Source organism: Galleria mellonella, unplaced genomic scaffold (genome assembly GCF_026898425.1).
Source record: "Galleria mellonella isolate WM207_F2 unplaced genomic scaffold, CSIRO_AGI_GalMel_v1 utg146, whole genome shotgun sequence".
Lineage (NCBI taxonomy): Eukaryota > Metazoa > Arthropoda > Insecta > Lepidoptera > Pyralidae > Galleria > Galleria mellonella.
This window is the reverse complement of record NW_026441999.1, coordinates 6,995,450-7,016,108: the sequence shown is the minus strand read 5'-3', so window position 1 is coordinate 7,016,108 and position 20,659 is coordinate 6,995,450. Positions and strand designations below refer to the sequence as shown.

Below are 20,659 nucleotides of genomic sequence, written 5' to 3'. Positions count from 1 at the left end.
ATTAATTCATCACGATGGGCTAACTGGCCTGTTTTCATTCTCATCTATCACCCTTCACTGGTGCTTCGCCAGCGTATCCCATTAGCGCAGGCGGGACTACCACACCATTTTCATCCAATAAAAAAAAACATATATAATAAATATATAAATCATGACTTGAATCCCTTAATTGTTGTAATAATTATTATGTAGCCACATTACCATAGAGTTACCCCCATACCTTAGAACCTAGATGGTCGCGTACAGCGCAGTTTCAGAAATATTTTCTCTCACGAACTCTCAAGTTACGGAATGAGTTCCTTATCTAGATTTTTCCAAGAGACTACAGCATGGGGTTATTAAAAAAAAGGGGGTAAAGAGGTTTCTTCAGGATCGGCAACGCGCGCGTAATGCCCCTGGTATTGCAGGCGTTCATAGGCTACGGTAATTGCTTACCATCAGGTGCGTCGTATGCTTGTTTGCCACTTCAGTGGTATAAAAAAATATACATATCGCCATGTAGTCTTAAACAAAGCAGTGCTTCTACTAACAATACTAAACAATTAATTGCAAAAATAATACTAAAAATCGACTCGAAAATAACATTGCCACAGAGTAAATAAGGGTGAATTGAAAACCTCCGTTATTGGAAGTAGTTCAAAAATTATTATCGCCTACATATTCTCTATAGAATATTGTCTATGACCTGAAATAAAATCACGGGTACTCTGTTACTAGCAAATTAGGTAGGCCCCATTTTACCCTCATCACGCGATCCCCCACCGAGATGTCTGATCGAGTTTTAATATATGGTGGAATGTTGGGAGAACACAATTTTTTTTCACGTATTACTCGCATTATTATATCTATCTATCTATCTATTTAACAAACTACATACATTATGCATTTAAAATATTGGAGTTAATTTTATAATGTTTATCAAACACAAGGCATGCTGTGGTCGTCTATAAATGTAAGAACAGTTAGATTTAATCTACCAGTGTAATGTATTGAAATGTTTAGCTGTATCTCATGTTGGCAATCCTATAAATAAATAAATAAATAATCTGTATCAATATTTAAAGAAAACAATCAAAATTTCATTCTTTCAGTTTTTTTTTATGGGTGAAAATGTTATGGTAACGCCTGCGCTAACGGGATACGCTGGCGGAGTACCGGTGAAGGGTGATCGATGAGAATGAAAACAGGCCAGTTAGCGCATCATGATGAATTCATCACGAATTAACCATGATAGTTTCCAGGGGGAACTGCGAGGAGGTCGACCTGGTTGGGTATATTGCTAGCAATGGGATTCTCAGTCTCCATTACTAACAATCCCTTTCCCCCTCATTCATTCAGTTGTAAAACACTATTCTTTAATTCTAAAATTAAAATTTGATATTACAGAGAAGCAACTATTCCAAGGACATGTTTACACAAACTTTATGTAAGTCAGAGCGGACAGGATTACCCACATTGCGGCGCTAGTGTATATATATATAGTAACATATTCAGTTTCCAAGACACAAGAAGAAAAAACAAAGCAACATTTTTTTTATACAACTTAGAGTGGCAAACAAGCTGACGGCCCACCTGATGAAAAGTGGTAACCGTCGCCTATAGACATGAGCAGTACCATGGACATAACAGAGTATACTGTTTCGCCCATGATACCCCCCATGCGTTGCCATTCGTGAGGACTCAGTTGTTATTCCTCTGTACCCTGTAAATTCACGCCATATCCCACCCTTCAAACCGAAACACAGCCATGCAAACACAACTGCTTCACGGTTGAAACACGAATGAGACAGAGGTACCCAAGCAAACGACTTTTGTACAAAGTCTCCCTCTGGTATAGCTTATAGCTTACTACTATTATATATTCGGCCGTTTTATTTGTCCGTTACATTTATTTGCAAGAACGTTGTTTTTACCAATAATGTTTTATTGTGAGGTACAAATGTTCGCCTTATAGTGTAAAGCATGCAACATTATTGTTTTTTTTTTTTTTTGATGGATGAAAATGGAATGGCAGCTCCACCTGCGCTACCGGTATACGCTGGTGGAGCACCAGTGAAGGGTGATCGATGAGAATGAAAACAGGCCAGTTAGCCCATCATTTTGAATTCATCAGTAATTAACCATGATAGTTTCCAAGGGGAACCGCGAGGAGATCGACCTGGTTGGGTATATTGCTAGCAATGGGATTTTCAGTCTCCATTACTTACAATCCCATTCCCCCCCCAACATTGTTGGGTAGGTACAAGTTATTATATTTGAATATTTCAAAACGTTATTATCACATGATAATACTAAAACTTCAACATGAGTTGGGACATGATTAGGGTGTCCATTGCTAAACTCAAGGACTAGTTCCGATGGGTGTCCGGTATGGAGGACGTGCTGCATTCATTACACAAAAGGGCCTAGTGTGTTTAAGATTTGAACGATTAAATATACACTTTATGCGAATCACAATAAGATTCAAATCAAATTAAAGCTGTTATTTATTTACATAAACATAGGTACAGTTATAAATTTGATGTTGTATAATATAATATGTATAGCAATATGTTTTACCCTCATTGGACATACAAATATTCACTTCACTTTGTATGATCGATCGATGAAACTGTATTAAATCGTTAAGTATTCGAGTACTTCTATCTCAAAAAGGGGAAAGGGATCGTTAGTAATGAAGTCTGACTGCCTCATTGCTAGCAATATACCCTATCAGGTCGACGCACAGTGGGAACTTTGACTCCTTTTCATCTCATAAATCTATAACTTCCGTATTAATAAAGATATGTACATGATTTTTTTTCCTGATAATCTTAAATATATATGCTTTTAAATTATGTATGCGTTGTGAGTAAAAATTTATTTCTAATAGTTATAAATAATATAGGAATACAAGAAATATAAAATTTGTAAGCTTACATTTATGTTCTAAGAAATTTATACAGGAATAAGTAAAAGTATCTGCGTAAAAAACAAAAACTCTTATAAAGATAACTTAGAAGTCACTCAAGAGCTCCTTTACTTCATCAAAAAGTTCTAAATATTTTTTATTGGAAGGTTTTCTTAAACTTGTTATGTATGGGTCAGAGGTATATAATAGTGCGTGTAGAACATCTTCGTTAGTGGCTACCCTCGAACATTGTCTTGCATGATGAAGCCTGAACTGTTTATAGTCTTTGTTCCGTGACTCTTGAGCATCTTCTGAAAGTTGCCCAAGAGGCAAGACAGAAAATTAACGTATCACACTTTCACAATGAATCAACACCTTGTGATTTTGCGGATAGCAAGATTCTGTAACTTCACGAATCAACTTGTATGATGGAAACAATAAGCAATTCTTTGCTATCAAACAACTCATAATATTTTCTTACTGTGCCTTGTTCAGATCCAATTCTACAAAAATGCTAAGATCTTCATCTTTTGAATATGCTGTTATATGTGTCGGTTCATTAAGAAAATTACTGCGTATTTCACTCTTTTTTCTGACGGCCATGCTCGTAAAATATCAACGATGAATGCTTCATCTACTTCACCATGTGACCTTAAACCCTGTACATATGAGTTCAGTATGAAATCAAGTCCATAGGTATCAAGCAGTCCCTTGTTTTTCCGTTTCTTTGTACTCTCTGAACTGTCATCGTATCTTTTAGAAGGTCTTCCTCTTTTCTCTGTCGAAGTAGAAGGTTCAGGTTCGCATGTTGTTTTTTCTAGATTTACAGTGAAAATGACATTAAACCAATTGCTATTTTGATTTAAAAACTGTTCTTTCTTTCGACCACATTTCGTATAGCGTTGACGAAACTGAGTTATGAAGGACTTCTAAATACTTGCGATAATTTTTGCTATATTCGTATCTGAAGATTCAGTAATATTATTTCGTACATAGTTTGAGATATAATCAATATAATTTGTATCACTTTCAACAATAAGAGACTTAAGTCGCGTCCGGTACACGAGACTTCACTCATTGCGGAGAGATAAGTAATTAACAATTGTTTAGAAATGACAAATGCTTATAAAGAACTGTAATATTTCATATGTAAATGCACTATTTTATACTTAATAATGATCATAGACGTGTGCAAAATTACTTGATTTAAAAAATTCATCATTATGCGGTTATGCGGTAAAGAATAGGTCTGTATGGAAATAGGAACTAAATACTGTGTGAAATACTTGTTAAAAGTAACGCAAAAGATAAAATATAAAGTAATAATTGAGACAAAAGTATTTTTTTAAGTGTCCAGACAGAGAATCTCAAATAAAGAAAAAAATCTTAATATACGTACTTAGAAAAAAACATTCTCACCATGATATTATACTAGATTTAAATATATTACGCAGTAAAACTGCAAAAAAAAATCTTTTGCCCTCAAATTACATTATATTTCCTAATAAATTAAACCAAAATCAGAACTTCGGCAAGCTTCGGCAACTGTCAAATCTCCAACTGAAAGTTTGAGAAAAGAAAATAATACATATAACGATATATGGTTCTTTGGTTAAGTAATATTGTACTAAACTAAATATATTTTTATTTTATAGTAAAGTACACATTCTAAGCATTTTAAAATGGTATCACACTATATGACTTCTATTGTTTTGATACTATAAAATTATACCAAACGAAATTTAAGTTTCATAATTATTTTTGTATTTTTTTCATTCCTTGACTTTAGATGCTCTGTTCTATGAAGTATGAACAGTGACAGATTTGAATCATACTTATAATGATAGAATAACTCTTTAGCTACAATTTGAGGTATTATACATGCATATCCACAGAGTTTTAGAAAAAGTATTTATGAGATGGCTTTCTTAGGAGAGTTCCCACTGTGCGACGTCCACGCTGTTCGCCCTGGAAACCATCATGGTTAATTATTGATAAATTCGTCATGATAGGCTAACTGACCTGTTTTCATTTTCACCTAGAAACCAAAGATCAACCAGGGTAGTTAACCCATTGTGACGGATTCAACAAGAATTAATCACGACGGTTTCCAGGGGGAACCGCATGAATTCGACTTGATAGGGTATATTGCTAGCAGTGGGGACTAACGTCCCCATTACTAACAAAACTCTCCCCCGGTGACAATTGGTCTCCCCACGGTGACCATCCTATTATCTTTATTAAATAAAAATTACTTGCCCCAATTAGTTTACATTGACTGGGTACCAGTTAGGTGTGACGATGACAGATTAGTTCGGCCATCATAACGAATTCAAACCTACTATATTAATATAAAATACTTCGAATTATCAACCAGGATTATTTCCGTATAATCGAAAATCCGGATAATGGTATTCGAAGTCAGATCAAACAATAATATATTTTTTTATTACATAAAGGGTTTCACATATGCCTTTTAAATACGATATAAAAAAAATTACGAACTATAAAGCCAAATAATACATAATATAATTTCTAAATCGCTAATAAATGCCGTAAAAAATAAGTCCGGATAATGGAATATTCGGATAATCGAGTTTCTATTGTAATTTAAACAAACTAACTCACACGTTATTTGTTTTGTTACCAACTGTTTTCATAATACATGTGCGAGATTGAACCTGTTATAGAAATAAACATTTATTTATATACTAATGACCCGTCCCGACTTCGTTCGGACGCATCTATATTACAGTCTCTAAGAATAGAATACAATATTTTCAGTTCAGCCCGGGGGTCCTAAGAACGAATCCGGGTCTACAAAAATGTTTCAAAATCATATTTGGATATTTAAAAATATTAGTCACTTACTTCGTGCTTCGTTCGATACAACGAAGGTGGTCTGGAAGATCTTTCCATGAGAGGGCGCCACTCTCGTAATAGAAGTATTTATTAATTGACCACATTACAAAAATAATATTTGGTACAAAAGGTGAACTTAATGCTGCATAACATATTTTCCCAATATGTTCCGTGTCAATAGATTTAATGCAAAACCATTGTTTATTGAAATAATTAAAGAAACTCACAATGAAATTAGCAATTAATGGAAACATTTAATAAACTAATCGATTTTTAATTTGTACTATGATTGTACAAGAGCAAATTGTCTTATAATCAGGTTAACAATAGCTTGTTTACATTTTCATATTATGTTTAGAAGGAAATAGAAGAAGCAGTTTCTCTTTGTTCTCAAAGACAAGATCTAATTAAGACGGTCAATCTATATGTACATACCACTTAGCATGAAGTGACCCGTATTACTTATAGGATCACTATGTTATCCGGTTGTCAGTCTGTCGAGACTATTTTTCTTAGGAACGCGTAGAGGTATCAAGTTGAAATTAATATCATATACTCAGGTCTCCAATCTTTTACAGTAGTGAAAAAATTAAGCGAGGATGAAAGCGAGTCAGATGGGTCATTATTTTTTTTAATGGATGATAATGGAATGGTAACCCCGTCTGCGCTAACGGTATACGCCGGCGGGGCACCAGTGAGGGATGTTAGGTGGGGATGAAAAGGCAGGTCAGTTAGCCCATCGTGATGAATACACCTGGAATTCAGCACGATGGTTTCCAGGGGGGACATATCGATATACGCTGGTGGCGCACCAGTGATAGGTGATAAGTGAGGATGAAAGCAGGTCAGTTAGCCTATTGTCATTAATTCCACAAGAATTACCCACGATAGCTTCCAGGGGTACCACACTAACGTCGACTTGACAGAGTACATTACAAGCAATGGGGCCACTAGTCCCCATCACAAACAGTAAAGGCATATAAAATAGTGATGTTTGTTGTATGAATTCTTTAACAGGGTTACGGGAGTAATTAAAGTTTGTGACGGGCTTGTGTGCTCTGGTATGTCATGCCACAGCCGGGAGGGGGTCGATGAACTGCTGTGTCACGAGCACGACACATAAGTATTGCTGAGTGTACACGCGAGATCGCGCATATTTTTATAGCGAGCGATTTTATACATGGTGTAGCGAGAAGAAAGAAATAAAAAATGTCATTCAAATATGAAAATTTAAGTTACCATGTGCTTGAAAACAATTCGAATCAAACAAGATTTAAACTACCAGAGGGAGACTTTGTACAAAAGTCCATTGCTTGGGTACCTCTGTCCCATTCGTGTTTCAACCGTGAAGCAGCTGTGTTTGCATGGCTGTGTTTCGGTTTTAAGGGTGGGATACGGCGTGAATTTACAGGGTACAGAGGAATAACACCTGAGTCCTCAGGAATGGCAACGCCTGGGGGGTATCATGGGCGAAACAGTATACTCTGTTATGTCCACGGTACTGCTCGTGTCTATAGGCGACGATTACCACTTTCCATCAGGTGGACCGTCAGCTTGTTGGCCATTCTAAGTTGTATAAAAAAAATTCTACCTATGGCATACTAGTCAACTTCTGGAAGAGATAATGACGTCACCAAACCGTAAGTATCCTATACGTATTAAATCACTATTACTTGCACAAAAACCACAATGTCTGATTCATAATATTACTCGAATCATATTAATAACTATGTATCTATATTTCAAGTTTTTAACTCACTTCCAAATATGCAATTATGGTGTGGTTGGATGGTAGTATGAACACTATACATCAACAACTGTTTTAACTCTCATTCCATAGGGGGGAAAAGAGATTGTTAGTAATGGAGACAAAGAATCCCATTGCTAGCAATATATCCAACCAGGTTGACCTCCTCGCGGTTCCCCCTGGAAACTATCATGGTTAATTCCTGATGAATTCATCATGATAGGCTAACTGGCCTGTTTTTATCCTCATCAATCACCCTTCACTGGTGCCCCGCCAGCGTAACCCATTAGCGCAGGCGGGGTTACCACTCCATTTTCATCCAATAAAAAAAAAAAACTCTCATTCCATAGAAAAATGTTTAAACTATATTATGACTAACTTTTACCAGCGACTTGAAGACCGGGTATATTTATTTATTTATACTTTTGCACACATTGAAAAATGTCTACAGGGAGGACTTAATGCCTGATGGCATTCTCTACCAGTCAACGGCCCCACCAAACAGAGAGACAAAATGGCGGTGCACAGATTTAAAAAAAATGTAAATTAAATAAATATTTTTAGAGATAACGATTTATGATAAATAAACATACAAACATATAGAATTATATACTTACAAAAAATATACACACATAAATCACATATAATACATATATAAATAACCATATAACGAATGTCGGAACCGATCACTTTTTGATGATATCGAGAATAGGTGGCTTATTCAATAAATGGCGACATCGTCCACGTGTTCGTATGTCAGAAATAGAAAGAGTAAGAGTAGAGAGACTGACAGAAGAACAGGTTCGAAATCAGTATCAAGAAAGATTGAATGAAAGATTTAGAGAGCTACTGAAGAAAGATAACTATGAGATAGAAGAATTTTGGAAGGAATTTAAATGCGGAATCTTTGATATAGCTACTCAAGTTTGTGGTGTAAGTAAGAGGAAGGATGTTAAGATGAGAATGAATGTATGGTGGGATGGCGAAGTGAAAGAAATGGTGGCTCTAAAGAAAAAGGCATGGATGGATTTGTTAGCTACCAAAGCTAATAAGAGAATGCAAGGTAATGTAAGTGACATTGAAAAAATTGCAAAAGAGAAGTATGATGTAATGAAAAAGAAAGTTAAAGAATTAGTAAGCAAAAAGAAAGAGGAATGTAAGGATGAGTATGAAAGGAAATTCTCTAGAAATTTTCGAGCTAATCAAAAGCTTTTCTGGCATTTAGTTCGAACAGCTAGAGGTAAAAAGAGAGATCCGAAAATGGGCGTGATAAGGGATATGGATGGTAATGTTATCACGGAACAAAAGGAAGTCTTAGATCATTGGAAGAGATATTTTGAAAGTTTATTTGAACGTGGAAGTGAAAGAAAGAATGTTGAAAATGAAATAATGGACGAAGAAGTTGACAGTGAAAGTGATATAAGTATGGATGAAGTAATGAATGCAATGAAGATTATGAAATTTGGTAAAGCAGCGGGATTCGATAGAATATCTGCCGAAATGCTTAAAGAAGGTGGAGAAATCATTGTAAACCTGCTGTGTCTGCTGTTCAATAAATGTTGGCGGTCCGGTTGTGTTCCAGGTGACTGGAGCAAAGCTGTTATTGTGCCACTATATAAAGGCAGCGGGTCACAGCAGGAGTGCAAAAATTTCCGCGGAATAAGCCTTCTTAGTGTTGTAGGCAAATTGTATGCTAGGATTTTGATTAAAAGAGTGATGAATGAGACGGAAAGTAAAATTTGGGATGTGCAAGCAGGGTTTCGAAAGGGTATGGGATGTACGGATCAAGTCTTTTCCTTAAGGTGCATAACAGAGAAAACCTTAGCTCAACATCAGAAGGTTTTCTGCGCCTTCATTGACCTTGAAAAGGCTTATGATAGAGTGAAGAGGAATGAACTGTGGTCAACACTGGCAATGTATGGGGTGAGTAACCATTTGATACGGGCATTCAAATCTTTATATAAGGATTCAAATGCCTGTGTCAGAATAAATGGAGTCTATACAGACTGGTTTGGCATTGAACGCGGTGTTAGACAGGGCTGTGTAGCGTCTCCTTGGCTGTTCAACCTATTTATGGACAGTTGCTTGACCGATTTGAAAGGATCTAATTGTGGATTCAGGATGAATGAGTCTCTGTTTAAGACTCTTTTATACGCCGACGACCAAGTGCTTTTTGCATCGTCGGAGTATGAATTACAACAAATGGTGACTATAATGAATGAAGCGTATGCAAGAAAAGGTATGAAAATAAATGCGAAGAAGACGAAGGTAATGGTTTTTGAGAGGAATGAAAGTTTAACGGCATGCCAGATTATGATAGGAGATGAAAAAGTAGAGCAAGTGAGTGAGTTTCTATATTTAGGTTCTTTGTTTACGAGGGATGGGAAGTGTGACAGAGATATTGAGATGAGAGTAAAAGCGGGAAACAGTGTTAACGGTGCACTGCTCTCGATTATGTCAAGTAAAAATGTATCGAGCAAAGCTCGCCTTGCTATAATTCAAGGAGTACTGACACCAACACTCATGTATGGAAGCGAATCGTGGGTATGGCAGAAGAAGCATGAAAGTAAGATAAATGCTGTACAGATGAGAGCTTTGAGAAGTATGTGTGGTATTACTTTAAAAGATAGAGTAAGAAACAGTGTGATTAGAGAGAAGTGTGGACTGAAAGACGATGTAGTGACAAAAATTGAAAAAGGAATGTTGCGTTGGTTTGGTCATTTGGAGAGGATGGATGAAAGAAGAATTACGAAAGAGATTTATCGATCAAGAATGAATGGAGATGTCGGTAGGGGCCGCCCTAGACGGACGTATGTCGACCAAATAGGCGACGTGCTGAAAAAGGGCCAAATTAAAAGTACCCGTAACCGACGAGCGTGTATGACAAGATTGATGAATGTGGAAGAAGCGAAAGAGGTTTGTTTGAATCGAAGCATTTGGCGTTCCATTGTTTCTGCCTACCCTAATGGGAGACAGGCGTGACAGATATGTATGTATGTATGTATAAATAACCATACATAGTATATACAGAATTAACAATTATATAACAGATTAAGGCTTTTCATTGTTGTGATAAATTGAAGTAATGTTCACGAAGGGACTTTATGAAGGAAAATTTGGTTAGGGACTTTTTGATACCAATGGGCAGTGCATTCTAAACTTTAATAGCTGAGATGGTAAAAGATTGAGAGGAGAAGTTTGATCGGTGGGTGGGAGTATACAATAATAAATTGGAAGAGGAAAGAAGATCTCGATGTTTACTGGCCAGTATAAAAAAGCAGCCTATATCCTTCTCCGTGGCCGTGTGGTCCCGGCATAGAATAGGCCACCCCTTCCTTACCCGTGGGTGTCATGAGAGGCAGCTAAGAAAGGGCAAGGGATGGGCAGAAGCGTCCCTCTTAAAACATATCTAAAGTCTAACTACGGGAGCCGCCCGCCAAGGCGTGGCGTGGTGAGTACTGGCAAAGCCCTCCAAGAGGGAGGCTTATGTTCAGCAGTGGACTGTTAAAGACTGATATGATGATGATGATGATATCCTTCTCAAATCCGTGGCCAATTACTAATGGTGGATAAAAAAACTTCAAGAGTTAAAGTTAGCAAGTACAAAAAGTAAATTTAGATAATTAAAATCTCAAGGATGGGAGACTACCCATCCAATACATCCATCCTTTCATTGATCGTATTATTGATGAGCACCAAATTTACCAATAAATTGGATCCTAATTTTCCCCTTTGGAAACCGTCATGGTTAATTCCTAATGAATTCTACGATGCCTAATAAATACCTTGATTTCATCCCCACCTATCATCCCTCTCTGGTGCCCCGCCAATGTATACTAATATGCCTTTTCATTTTCAACCCCATAATAAACACTATTCGTATAATAATGACACCCTGGGGGGATAATGGATTGTTAAAAATGGGGATTAGTATCCCGATTGTTAGCAATACCCTATCAGGTCACCTCCTCGCGATTCCCCCTGGAAACTACCGTGTTCTATTCCAAGTAAATCTATCACGATAGGCTAACTGACCTGCCATTTTATTGTCATCTATCATCCCTTACTGGTGCCCCGCCAGTGTATACCGTTAGCTCAGGCGGGTTTACCATTCCATTATCATCTATTAAAAAAAATAGTGGCACTCTCTAGTCAAGAGTCTCTAAGCTACTCTTGTTATGGAAAGTGATGATAATTGTTTACAAACAGACAACGAAAAGCAGATTCATCTTAACCGACCTTGATGGCAAAGGTCGCGTTATGGGGGCCCCATTGTGTTAATTCGCAGGAAGTGGACATACGTGAATTAATATCGCTCGTAACACGTATATCCTTGCCCGTCTGTATGCTGTGCAGGCTTGGGTAACGTTAAAATTTTGTAACATCAAAACTTAACTCAAACTGATGTCTGACAGTCGATTCCTTATTGTTTTTTTTAAAATGAAAATAGAATGGTGTCCCCGCTTGGGCTATCGATATACGCTAGTTGAGTACTAGTTTTTTTTTTAATGGATGACAATGGAATGATAACCTCGCCTGCGCTATCGGTATACACCGACGAGGCACCAGTGGAAGATGATAGGTGAGAATGAATGCAGGTCAGTTGGCCCACCATGATGAATTTGGCAAGAACCACGATGGTATTTCAGGGAGAACCGCTAGGAGGTCGACCTAAGGTTATATTGCTAGCTATGGGGCAGTAACGTACTAGTGAGGGATGATAGGTGAGAAATGACGTCAAGTCAGTTGACCTATTGTGACAAGTTCACCAACAATTATCCACGATGGTTTTTAGGGAAAAGCGCGTGAAAGTAAACCTGACAGGATATTTTGTTTACCAGCCACTTTCTACCATCGTACGGCTCGCCATCGACAGGGAGTTCATCCTCATGTTCTACAGCCTCAATGGTCGCGTACTGCGCGATTTCAGACATATTTCCTTCCACGAACACTCAGGTTGTGGAATGAGCTCCCTGCTGAGGTTTTCCCAAGAGACTACAGCATGGGGTTCTTCAAAAGGGGGGTAAAGAGGTTTCTTCAGCGCGTATTTCGCCCTGGTATTGCAGGTGTTCATAGGCTACAGTAACCACTTACCATCAGGTGGGCCGTATGCTTGTTTGCCACCTCAGTGGTATAAAAAAAAAACCTAAGCAACGTCAAACCCTATTTGCTATGGGTATAATTGCGTAAAAAATTACAGGTATAAACGGAAGGCCTCTGGAATTACTAGCGTTCACGATGTGAGGCTTTTTGTGTTACTTAAAGTAATATGCAATATGACGCCTCATTTGGAATGTCATAAGCAGCGCCTATAGACCTGAACACAACTATGGACAACATAGTATATACTTTTTTTTTTTAATGTACGATAATGGAATGGGGTACCGCCTGCTCTAACGGTATACGCTGGCGGGGCACCAGTGAAGGATAAGTGAGAATGAAAAGGCAGGGCAGTTAGCCCATTGTGATTAATGCACCTGGAATTCAGCTCAATGGTTTCCAGGGAGGACGTGGTCATCCTGACAGGGTATATTAATTAGGGAATTAGACAAGGATTAAACATGATGGTTTCCAGGGGGAACCGCGTGGAGGTCGACCTGAGAGGGTATATTGCTAGCAATGGGACTAGTAGTCCGCATTACTTACAATTCCTTCCTCTCTTCACATAGTGTGACGTCTAAGATAGCATGACGATGTGGTTGCGGCGGTCATATACCATCTGGCCGGCCGTGTTATACACATCGACAGTAGCGTAATTAAAATTAATTTCCAGGGGAGGCCTGGCCCCTTAAATAACGACGTATACTTAACTACAAACGTATGTTTAATAGGTTAAAATGAAATAGTAACCATTCTCCGCTATCAGTATACACCGGCGGGGCACCAGTGAAGGATGATAGGTGAGGATGAAGCAGGTCAGTTAGCCCATCGTGACGAATTCAACAAGAATTGTTCACAATGATTTCCAGGGGGAACCACATGGAGGACGACGTAATAGGGCACATTGCTAGCAATGGGGCTGTCAAACTCCATTGCTAACAATCCCTTTCCCCCGAAGCAGATCAGTTAGCCCATTGTGACAAATTTAATAGTTTACAGAAGGAACCATATGGTGGTCGACCTAATAGCTATCTTATATATAAAATTCTCGTGTCACAGTGTTTGTTACCAAAATCCTCTGAAACGGCTTTACCGATTTTCATGAAATTTTGTGTGCATATTCAGTAGGTCTGAGAATCGGCCAACATCTATTTTTTATACCCCTCAATGATAAGGGAAATCCACCCATAATTTTTTTTTTAATTTTTTTACAAAATTTTTTATTTTTATTTAAATATGATTTAGCATTGAAAAATACATACAACTTCAATAATCCTAACATATTATAGTGTTAGCTATTTTTGATTGAACTAAAAAAACTATTTTCTAGTAATAGAAATAATGTATATGGCAAAACAACGTTTACAGGGTCAGCTAGTATCTTTATATATATAGCTGATAGATATACAGCTACCAATGTGGTAGTTACACCTCATTACTAATAATCCCTTTTCCTCTCAGCTACAAGTCTTTGATCACAGCTGAAAGCTCCACTCGCATTCTGGGATAGGCACTAGACAATTATGGGATGTGCACGGCTCATCTGATCCACCATTAAATACTCCCATGATCACCAGTTACCTTCATTGTTGTTAAAAAAAAAACTAAACAGAACACATCGAAAGTCGAGCCTTGATTAATTCAGTATGAGGCGATTCAAAATGACTCATCGTGACGTTTGCTTGTCATTTCGTAACGTTAGACTAGTTGACCGGAGGTGTTAACGAACTCAGAAATTATGTTCCTATCCGTTTAACTAACTAACTAACTATACAGGTTCAAATCGACATAATAAGTATCATTTTAAGAATGTTTTCAATTAGTGAAATTAAAATACCAATTAATTAAACATTGCTTAAAACACTTCCAGCAGCAGTATTTCCGAACCGATAACCTTCAAGAAAAGAGCATATTCCTTTTTAAAAGGCCGGCAGCACACCTGTAATGCCGCTGGTGTTGTGGGTGATCATGGGCGGCGGTAGTCACTTAGCACCAGGTGAGCCGCATGTTTGATTGCCCCGTGTTGTAAAAAAAAAAAAACACGACAAAAATGTTTGATAGTTCCACACTTAACATGGCGCGTCCGTTCGATCGGTTACCATTTATAGACGTTGGGAGGGGAGGGGGGGGGGGGTTGTAAGTAATGCGGACTACTACTCCCATTGCTAGCAATATACCTTATCGAGAGAGGGGAGGGGATTGTTAGTAATGCAAACTACCAGACTTATTACTAACAAAATACCCTGTCACGTTGACCTCCATGTGAACGCCCCTGAAAACCATTGTGGTGAATTTCAGGTGTATTCATCACGATAGACAAATTAACCTGTCATTTCATCCTCACCTATCATCCCTCAATATTTCCCCTCCCCCAACATATACCGTTAGCGTAGACAAGGTTACCATACTATTATCATCAAATAAAAAAACCCATTTCTAGTGACATAAAAAAACCATGTCTAATTGGGGGGAAAGGGATTGTTAGTAATGGAGACTGAGAATCCCGTTGCTAGCAATATACCCAACCAGGTCGACCTCCTCGCGGTTCTCCCTGGAAACTACCATGGTTAATTCCTGATTAATTCATCATGATGGGCTAACTGGCCTGTTTTTATTCTCATCTATCACCCTTTACTGGTGCTCCACCAGCACTCCGCCAACTATACCTATAACAAACTATAACTAGTTTTGTTCTTACCAATTTAGATGAATTAGTGAACTTGGGACTAATGAGGGGTTCCATGTATATCACAGCACATTCATGTGATATCCATGGTTTTGTACATGTCTATATATGAGACATAATTATCTACCATTTTCCATTGGCAGCAGACTTTCAATTCTTATGCCATTCAAAATTGTATAAAAAACCAAATGACTTTTATATGAAGTCTCCCTATGATAATAAGAAATAAGCAGAGGACCAGAAAGCAACACTTTAACACAGAGAAAGTCAGGAGAAACAGTTAGTTGTTTACCCATTTTACTCACACATGAGCTAATTACTGTGCAATGTTGAAAACAACTTCAAATTACATAATTACATACACAAAAACTTGCAACAAAGAATGTAAATTTCTTGTAAATGTAGGTTACATTATTTCAGAGTGTTTCACCTTCATTTTCAGAGTATTGTATAATTAACAGTTTAAATTGTATGTAAATTAACTATTTTCAGCATAACTGTGAGGTAACTTTAATAATAGACAGACTTTTTTTTTTTGTAACTTGAGATAACAAAGTGATAATCCAACTGATGTAAATTGGTAACTATCACCTATAAACATAAACAGCACCATGGGAATCAAAGAATATAATATGGCCATAATACACTTCATGCATTGTAATAATTCCTTAGGAATATAATATGTTATGCCTTCATGCTTTTTGCAACCGACTTCAAAAAGAGATCCTCGATTCGGTTATATTTTTTTATGTTCGTTACCTCATAACTCTTGTTAATTCTAAAACATTTTGAAAAATTCTTTTTTTATCTGATTTACAAATAGGTCCCATAGAAATTTTATTAAATTTGGTTGGGTAGTTTAGTTTTTAGACCAAAATAATTGGTTTTGTCACAATTGAAGTCAGTTTTAATGTGCCACAGAATTTTCTTTATTTTTGTGAGACATAATTTTAAATTATTTTTAATTTAAATGGATGAATATTTAATAGTAACCATTTTATGTTATTAGTACATACTAGTGTCCGACCGAATTTACGGTTTTAGTTTCAGCAAGACATTTTATTTTTGGCCTTCATTTCGATTTCGGCCAAAACTTTCTACCGCACCGAAACTTTGTGTGTGTGTCTAACTGAAAAGTTAACTTCCAAGAGTTAGTAATAATTTTAACATGTTTTTACATATAAATATATATGACATATTTGTTACACATTTTAATTAGTGTTTATTATTACTCTTTAACTATCTGTGTGTTTATGTAAATAATTGCGTTTAAAAATACACTAGATTTCAGTATAAATGAGAAATTTGAAATGTTTCAGTAAGTTTCTGCCTCAACCGAAACTGAGACTAAGGCCGAAAGTTTGGTTTTGGTTTCAGCTGTAAAACCTGTTTCGGTCACACAACTAGCACATACTGACAGAGTACCAGTGAGGAATAATAGATGAAGATAAAAGAAGATCAGCTGCAGGGTATATTGCTAGCAATGGAGTGACTAGTCCCCATTGTTAGCAATTCCTTATCCCCGCTGCTTCTGTCGTTTCACAGACACACCTCACTGTTCAAAGCAAAGCATAGCCATGTAAGCACAAACGCTTCACAGTAAAAATAAAAGAGTTGAACAGAGGTATCTAGTAAACAACTTACAATGTTATGTAGAAAACAGTCAAGAATTTCTATAATTATATAACTTCAAATAGCTTACAAGGAATCAGTAAATGTAAATGATTGAGGACTATTACTTAGAAGTCAGATATGGGTACAGGAATTTTAAGATGTAGACAATTACTGTTTTTTTTTTATTTGATCCGTTTGCTGTCAACTTATTTGTCTTTTATCATATTTAATGGATTTTTGTGATGTTTTTCAATAATCACACATGCAATCATGTGTTTGTTTAATACATTTACAATAAAAAAAAAATAAAAAAAAAATATGAGTGTAGACATAATGATAAACACACAACTATTTTTACTTACAGCAATAAAAAAATATTTATTGTTTATAGAGCAATAAAACAATCATAGGCAATATAGAATGTTCAATGTATTGTGGAAGACAAAGCAAATGTGAACTGAATAATAATTTTTAGGTGGGATTTTAGCCTGAATTTACGTTTCAAGGTTGGCATACACATACACGTGTTGTTTATCAAAAATACACCTGCACCAATAAAGAGATAATACAAAAAGAAACGTAATAATAAAAAGAAGAGTTCCACAATAGAAATACAACACACTCCCGCAAAGAGTCAAACCACTTCATTTAAGTCACCTTGTAATTGCGAATCAGAGATATACTTATGATTATAAAGCGTTCTCAAAAAAATAGAGTTTAGAAAGGCCCCTACCTTATAGACATCGCCGTATGTGCCCGAACCAATCCTCTGAATAAGTTCATATTCATCTTGTGGATTCCGACGCGAAATATCCGAACTTAAAACACCACCACTATGCGCCATAATCACTATTATACACTATTCTAACATTTATTTACACTTTAATCTCATTATTCACATAATTAATAACACAAAAGGTTGACAAATTAATTATATTTTTTTCTAACACAATATCCAACATTTCTCACTGACGTCTGCCACAGTGCCATTCTCAGTGTTGCCACTAAATAAATAAGTTTATTACTACAGTCAATAAATTTTTACTATTATTCGTGTTTAACCTTTTTGTTTACAAAAAATATTAATCGTTTATAAGCCTTCAGTAACAAAGAAATAATGTAATTATAAAAATATTTATTCATAAATGCACTATATTATAACTTTTCACATAAACCAATAATAGGAAAGTGTTATTCATAAACACACTATAGCAAACCAATAAGGCGAAAACGTTAAGCAGTCCTATAAAGTTATAATGGACTAATGTCCACCATAAGATTTTAAACTAAAAATTAGTAGCACTTAATTAAAATAAAATATTATTTTACGTATATAAATTAAAATTCTTCATTTTTATGTTTCAAAATATGAATTACTTAGTTGAAAATCTGCGATTAATTATAAAGAATTACATCTATCATCATCATTATCTAATAATATGGTATGCATGTCCATCGTAATGACGTATTAAACCAATATTGTATTTGCTTAACCTGGTCATTATCTTTTAAAAAAGAGCAAATTACTGAATGAAATAAGTTTCAACCAAATAAAACGTAAGAAGCAAAACCTAATTATGTCATTAGGGGGGAAAAGGATTGTTAGTAATGAGATCTAATAGCCCCATTGCTAGCAATTGACCCTCTCAGGTCGACCTCCACGCGGTTCCCCCTGGAAACCATCATGATTCATTTTTATCGAATTCATTATAGTGGGCCAACTGACCTGCATTCATTCTCATTTATCATCTTCCACTGGAGCCTCGTCGGTGTATACCGATAGCGCGGGCGGATATTATTAATAAAAATTACGCCATTATTTTAAATTATTGTTAAATAAAATAGTTACTTTTGTATGCAACTTAGAATAATGGCAGAGAAGCTAACGAGCTACCTGATGGAAAATATTAACCACTGACTATAGACATAAACAGTACCATACATATAAGAGTATAATTAATAAAAAAAAATAGTTAAATAAATAAATCTAGTGAAAATAAATGAAAACAAAATTTCATTAAAAAAAAATAGATAAAATAATTTCAAATAACGAATCTTGAAACTTAAATTTTGAAGTCTCTACTCCTACCTAATAACAATTTAAAAAAGTATAAAAACAATAATATTTCATTTGTACTTCACTACTCGCTCCATTAATTATAAGGGTGTTTCAATTAATTTATAGCTACTCAAGACTGGCAACATAACTAGTTTGGACACAAAAATATTATAAATTACTAAAAAAGTATAAATATTTTGTAAAGTAACATGGCAACGTCCAATTAATGTCAAATTATGTTATCTATGCTTTGCCATAAATATTAATGTTATTATTTTAACTCTGTCGAAAGGCGAAACACAGAAACAGAAATAAACAGCTGTGATGTAATAAAACCACTCATTCTTTTTTTACATTCAACTTACTAGCTAGTTAGGAAGCGCTATTAAATCCTATTAATATTATTAATGTAAAAGTTTGTAAAAGTGGATAGATGGATATTTATTACACTCTTACTAAGAACTACTGAACGGAATGGAATGTTTTATACACGGCGTAGGTTACTAAGTTTAAACTTAAGATACTTTTATGTATGGATTCACGTTGGCTAAACCGTGGAATAAAGCTAGTAGTAAATAGATATCGCTTCGTGCAGACACCACATTGTTAGCGAATTACCTTACATGAATGAAACAAAAACCAAGTATACTGCATTAACAAGTTGTTTCAATTGCATTTAAATTTTCAACTTATGACAACAGATTTCGGGTTTATCTTATCTTCTTCATCAGTTGCACAAACGTAAGCAAATGAGCAGGAAGTTTTGTGTGACTCAGAAGGCAAAATGAAATGCAATCCGTAATTACATTGATGCATTCTATTATGGTAGATATGCATTACAAAGATGCTACTTCAGGCTTGAAACTACCGCTCTTTTAACAGATCAAATAGACTTTTTCATAGTTAACAGTGTTTACCATCAAGTTGATAGTTTAAATTCAGTCGGCCCTTTATTACAAATCGGCAAAGATGTGATGATTGTAATGCATCTTTTAATTACTGATGACATTATCAACAGACTTCAAAAAGGAGGTTCTTAATTAGTTTTTTTTTTTTATTTTCTCAAAATTTTGTCAATTATAAACTGTTTTGGAAAATTCTTTTTTTTATTTCAAAGGATATACTTACCGATTGGTTCCATAGAAATTTTATCAAAATCTATTGAGTAATTTAATTTTAAAATAAAAAAAAAAACTAGTTTTGCCACCAATTTTTTTTAAACACATTCTGAATTATGTTTATCTATCAAATCATCGTTATATATTTATAGTGTCGAAGGAATAATAAAAAATTAAGACGTGTAGCTTATTTTAATATGAAATCGTTATGGTCAAAAATATGTACATTTATGTGAACCAGTGGAGTATTGAACCCATTTTATTTATAGAATTGATACGTCCGTATGTGTAAATGTATTTAAACGAAAATCTACATTTATTAAAATTTTACATTCCAAATACAAACTAGAAAATGGTATGTACATATTTTTTCTAAATCGTTGTTGTCTTAGGAAATATTTTCAACAGAAAAATATCATAGATGGTATTTTTTTTTGATGTGTGAAAATGGTATGGTAACGCCGCCTGCGCTAACGGCATACGTTGGCGGAGCACCAGTATAGGGCGACTGGTGAGAGTGAAAACAGGTCAGTTATCCTATCATGATGAATTCATCAGGAATTAACCATGATAGTTTTCAGGG

At 35.7% G+C, this 20,659-nt stretch overlaps 1 protein-coding gene across 4 annotated transcripts in view; it reads right to left on the bottom strand.

Moving 5' to 3' along the window:
- The window catches only part of LOC113523164 (mitogen-activated protein kinase kinase kinase kinase 5), a 58,917-nt gene extending 41,022 nt beyond the window's left edge, over positions 1-17,895 (bottom strand). For all 4 annotated transcript variants that reach the window (XM_052891820.1, XM_052891821.1, XM_052891822.1 and 1 more), the window contains exon 1: positions 17,633-17,895. In XM_052891820.1, the coding sequence (XP_052747780.1) occupies positions 17,633-17,743 (111 nt within the window). In that variant the 5' untranslated portion in view covers positions 17,744-17,895. The remainder of the gene's footprint in view (positions 1-17,632) is intronic.
- Between the last annotated feature and the right edge of the window lie 2,764 nt (positions 17,896-20,659).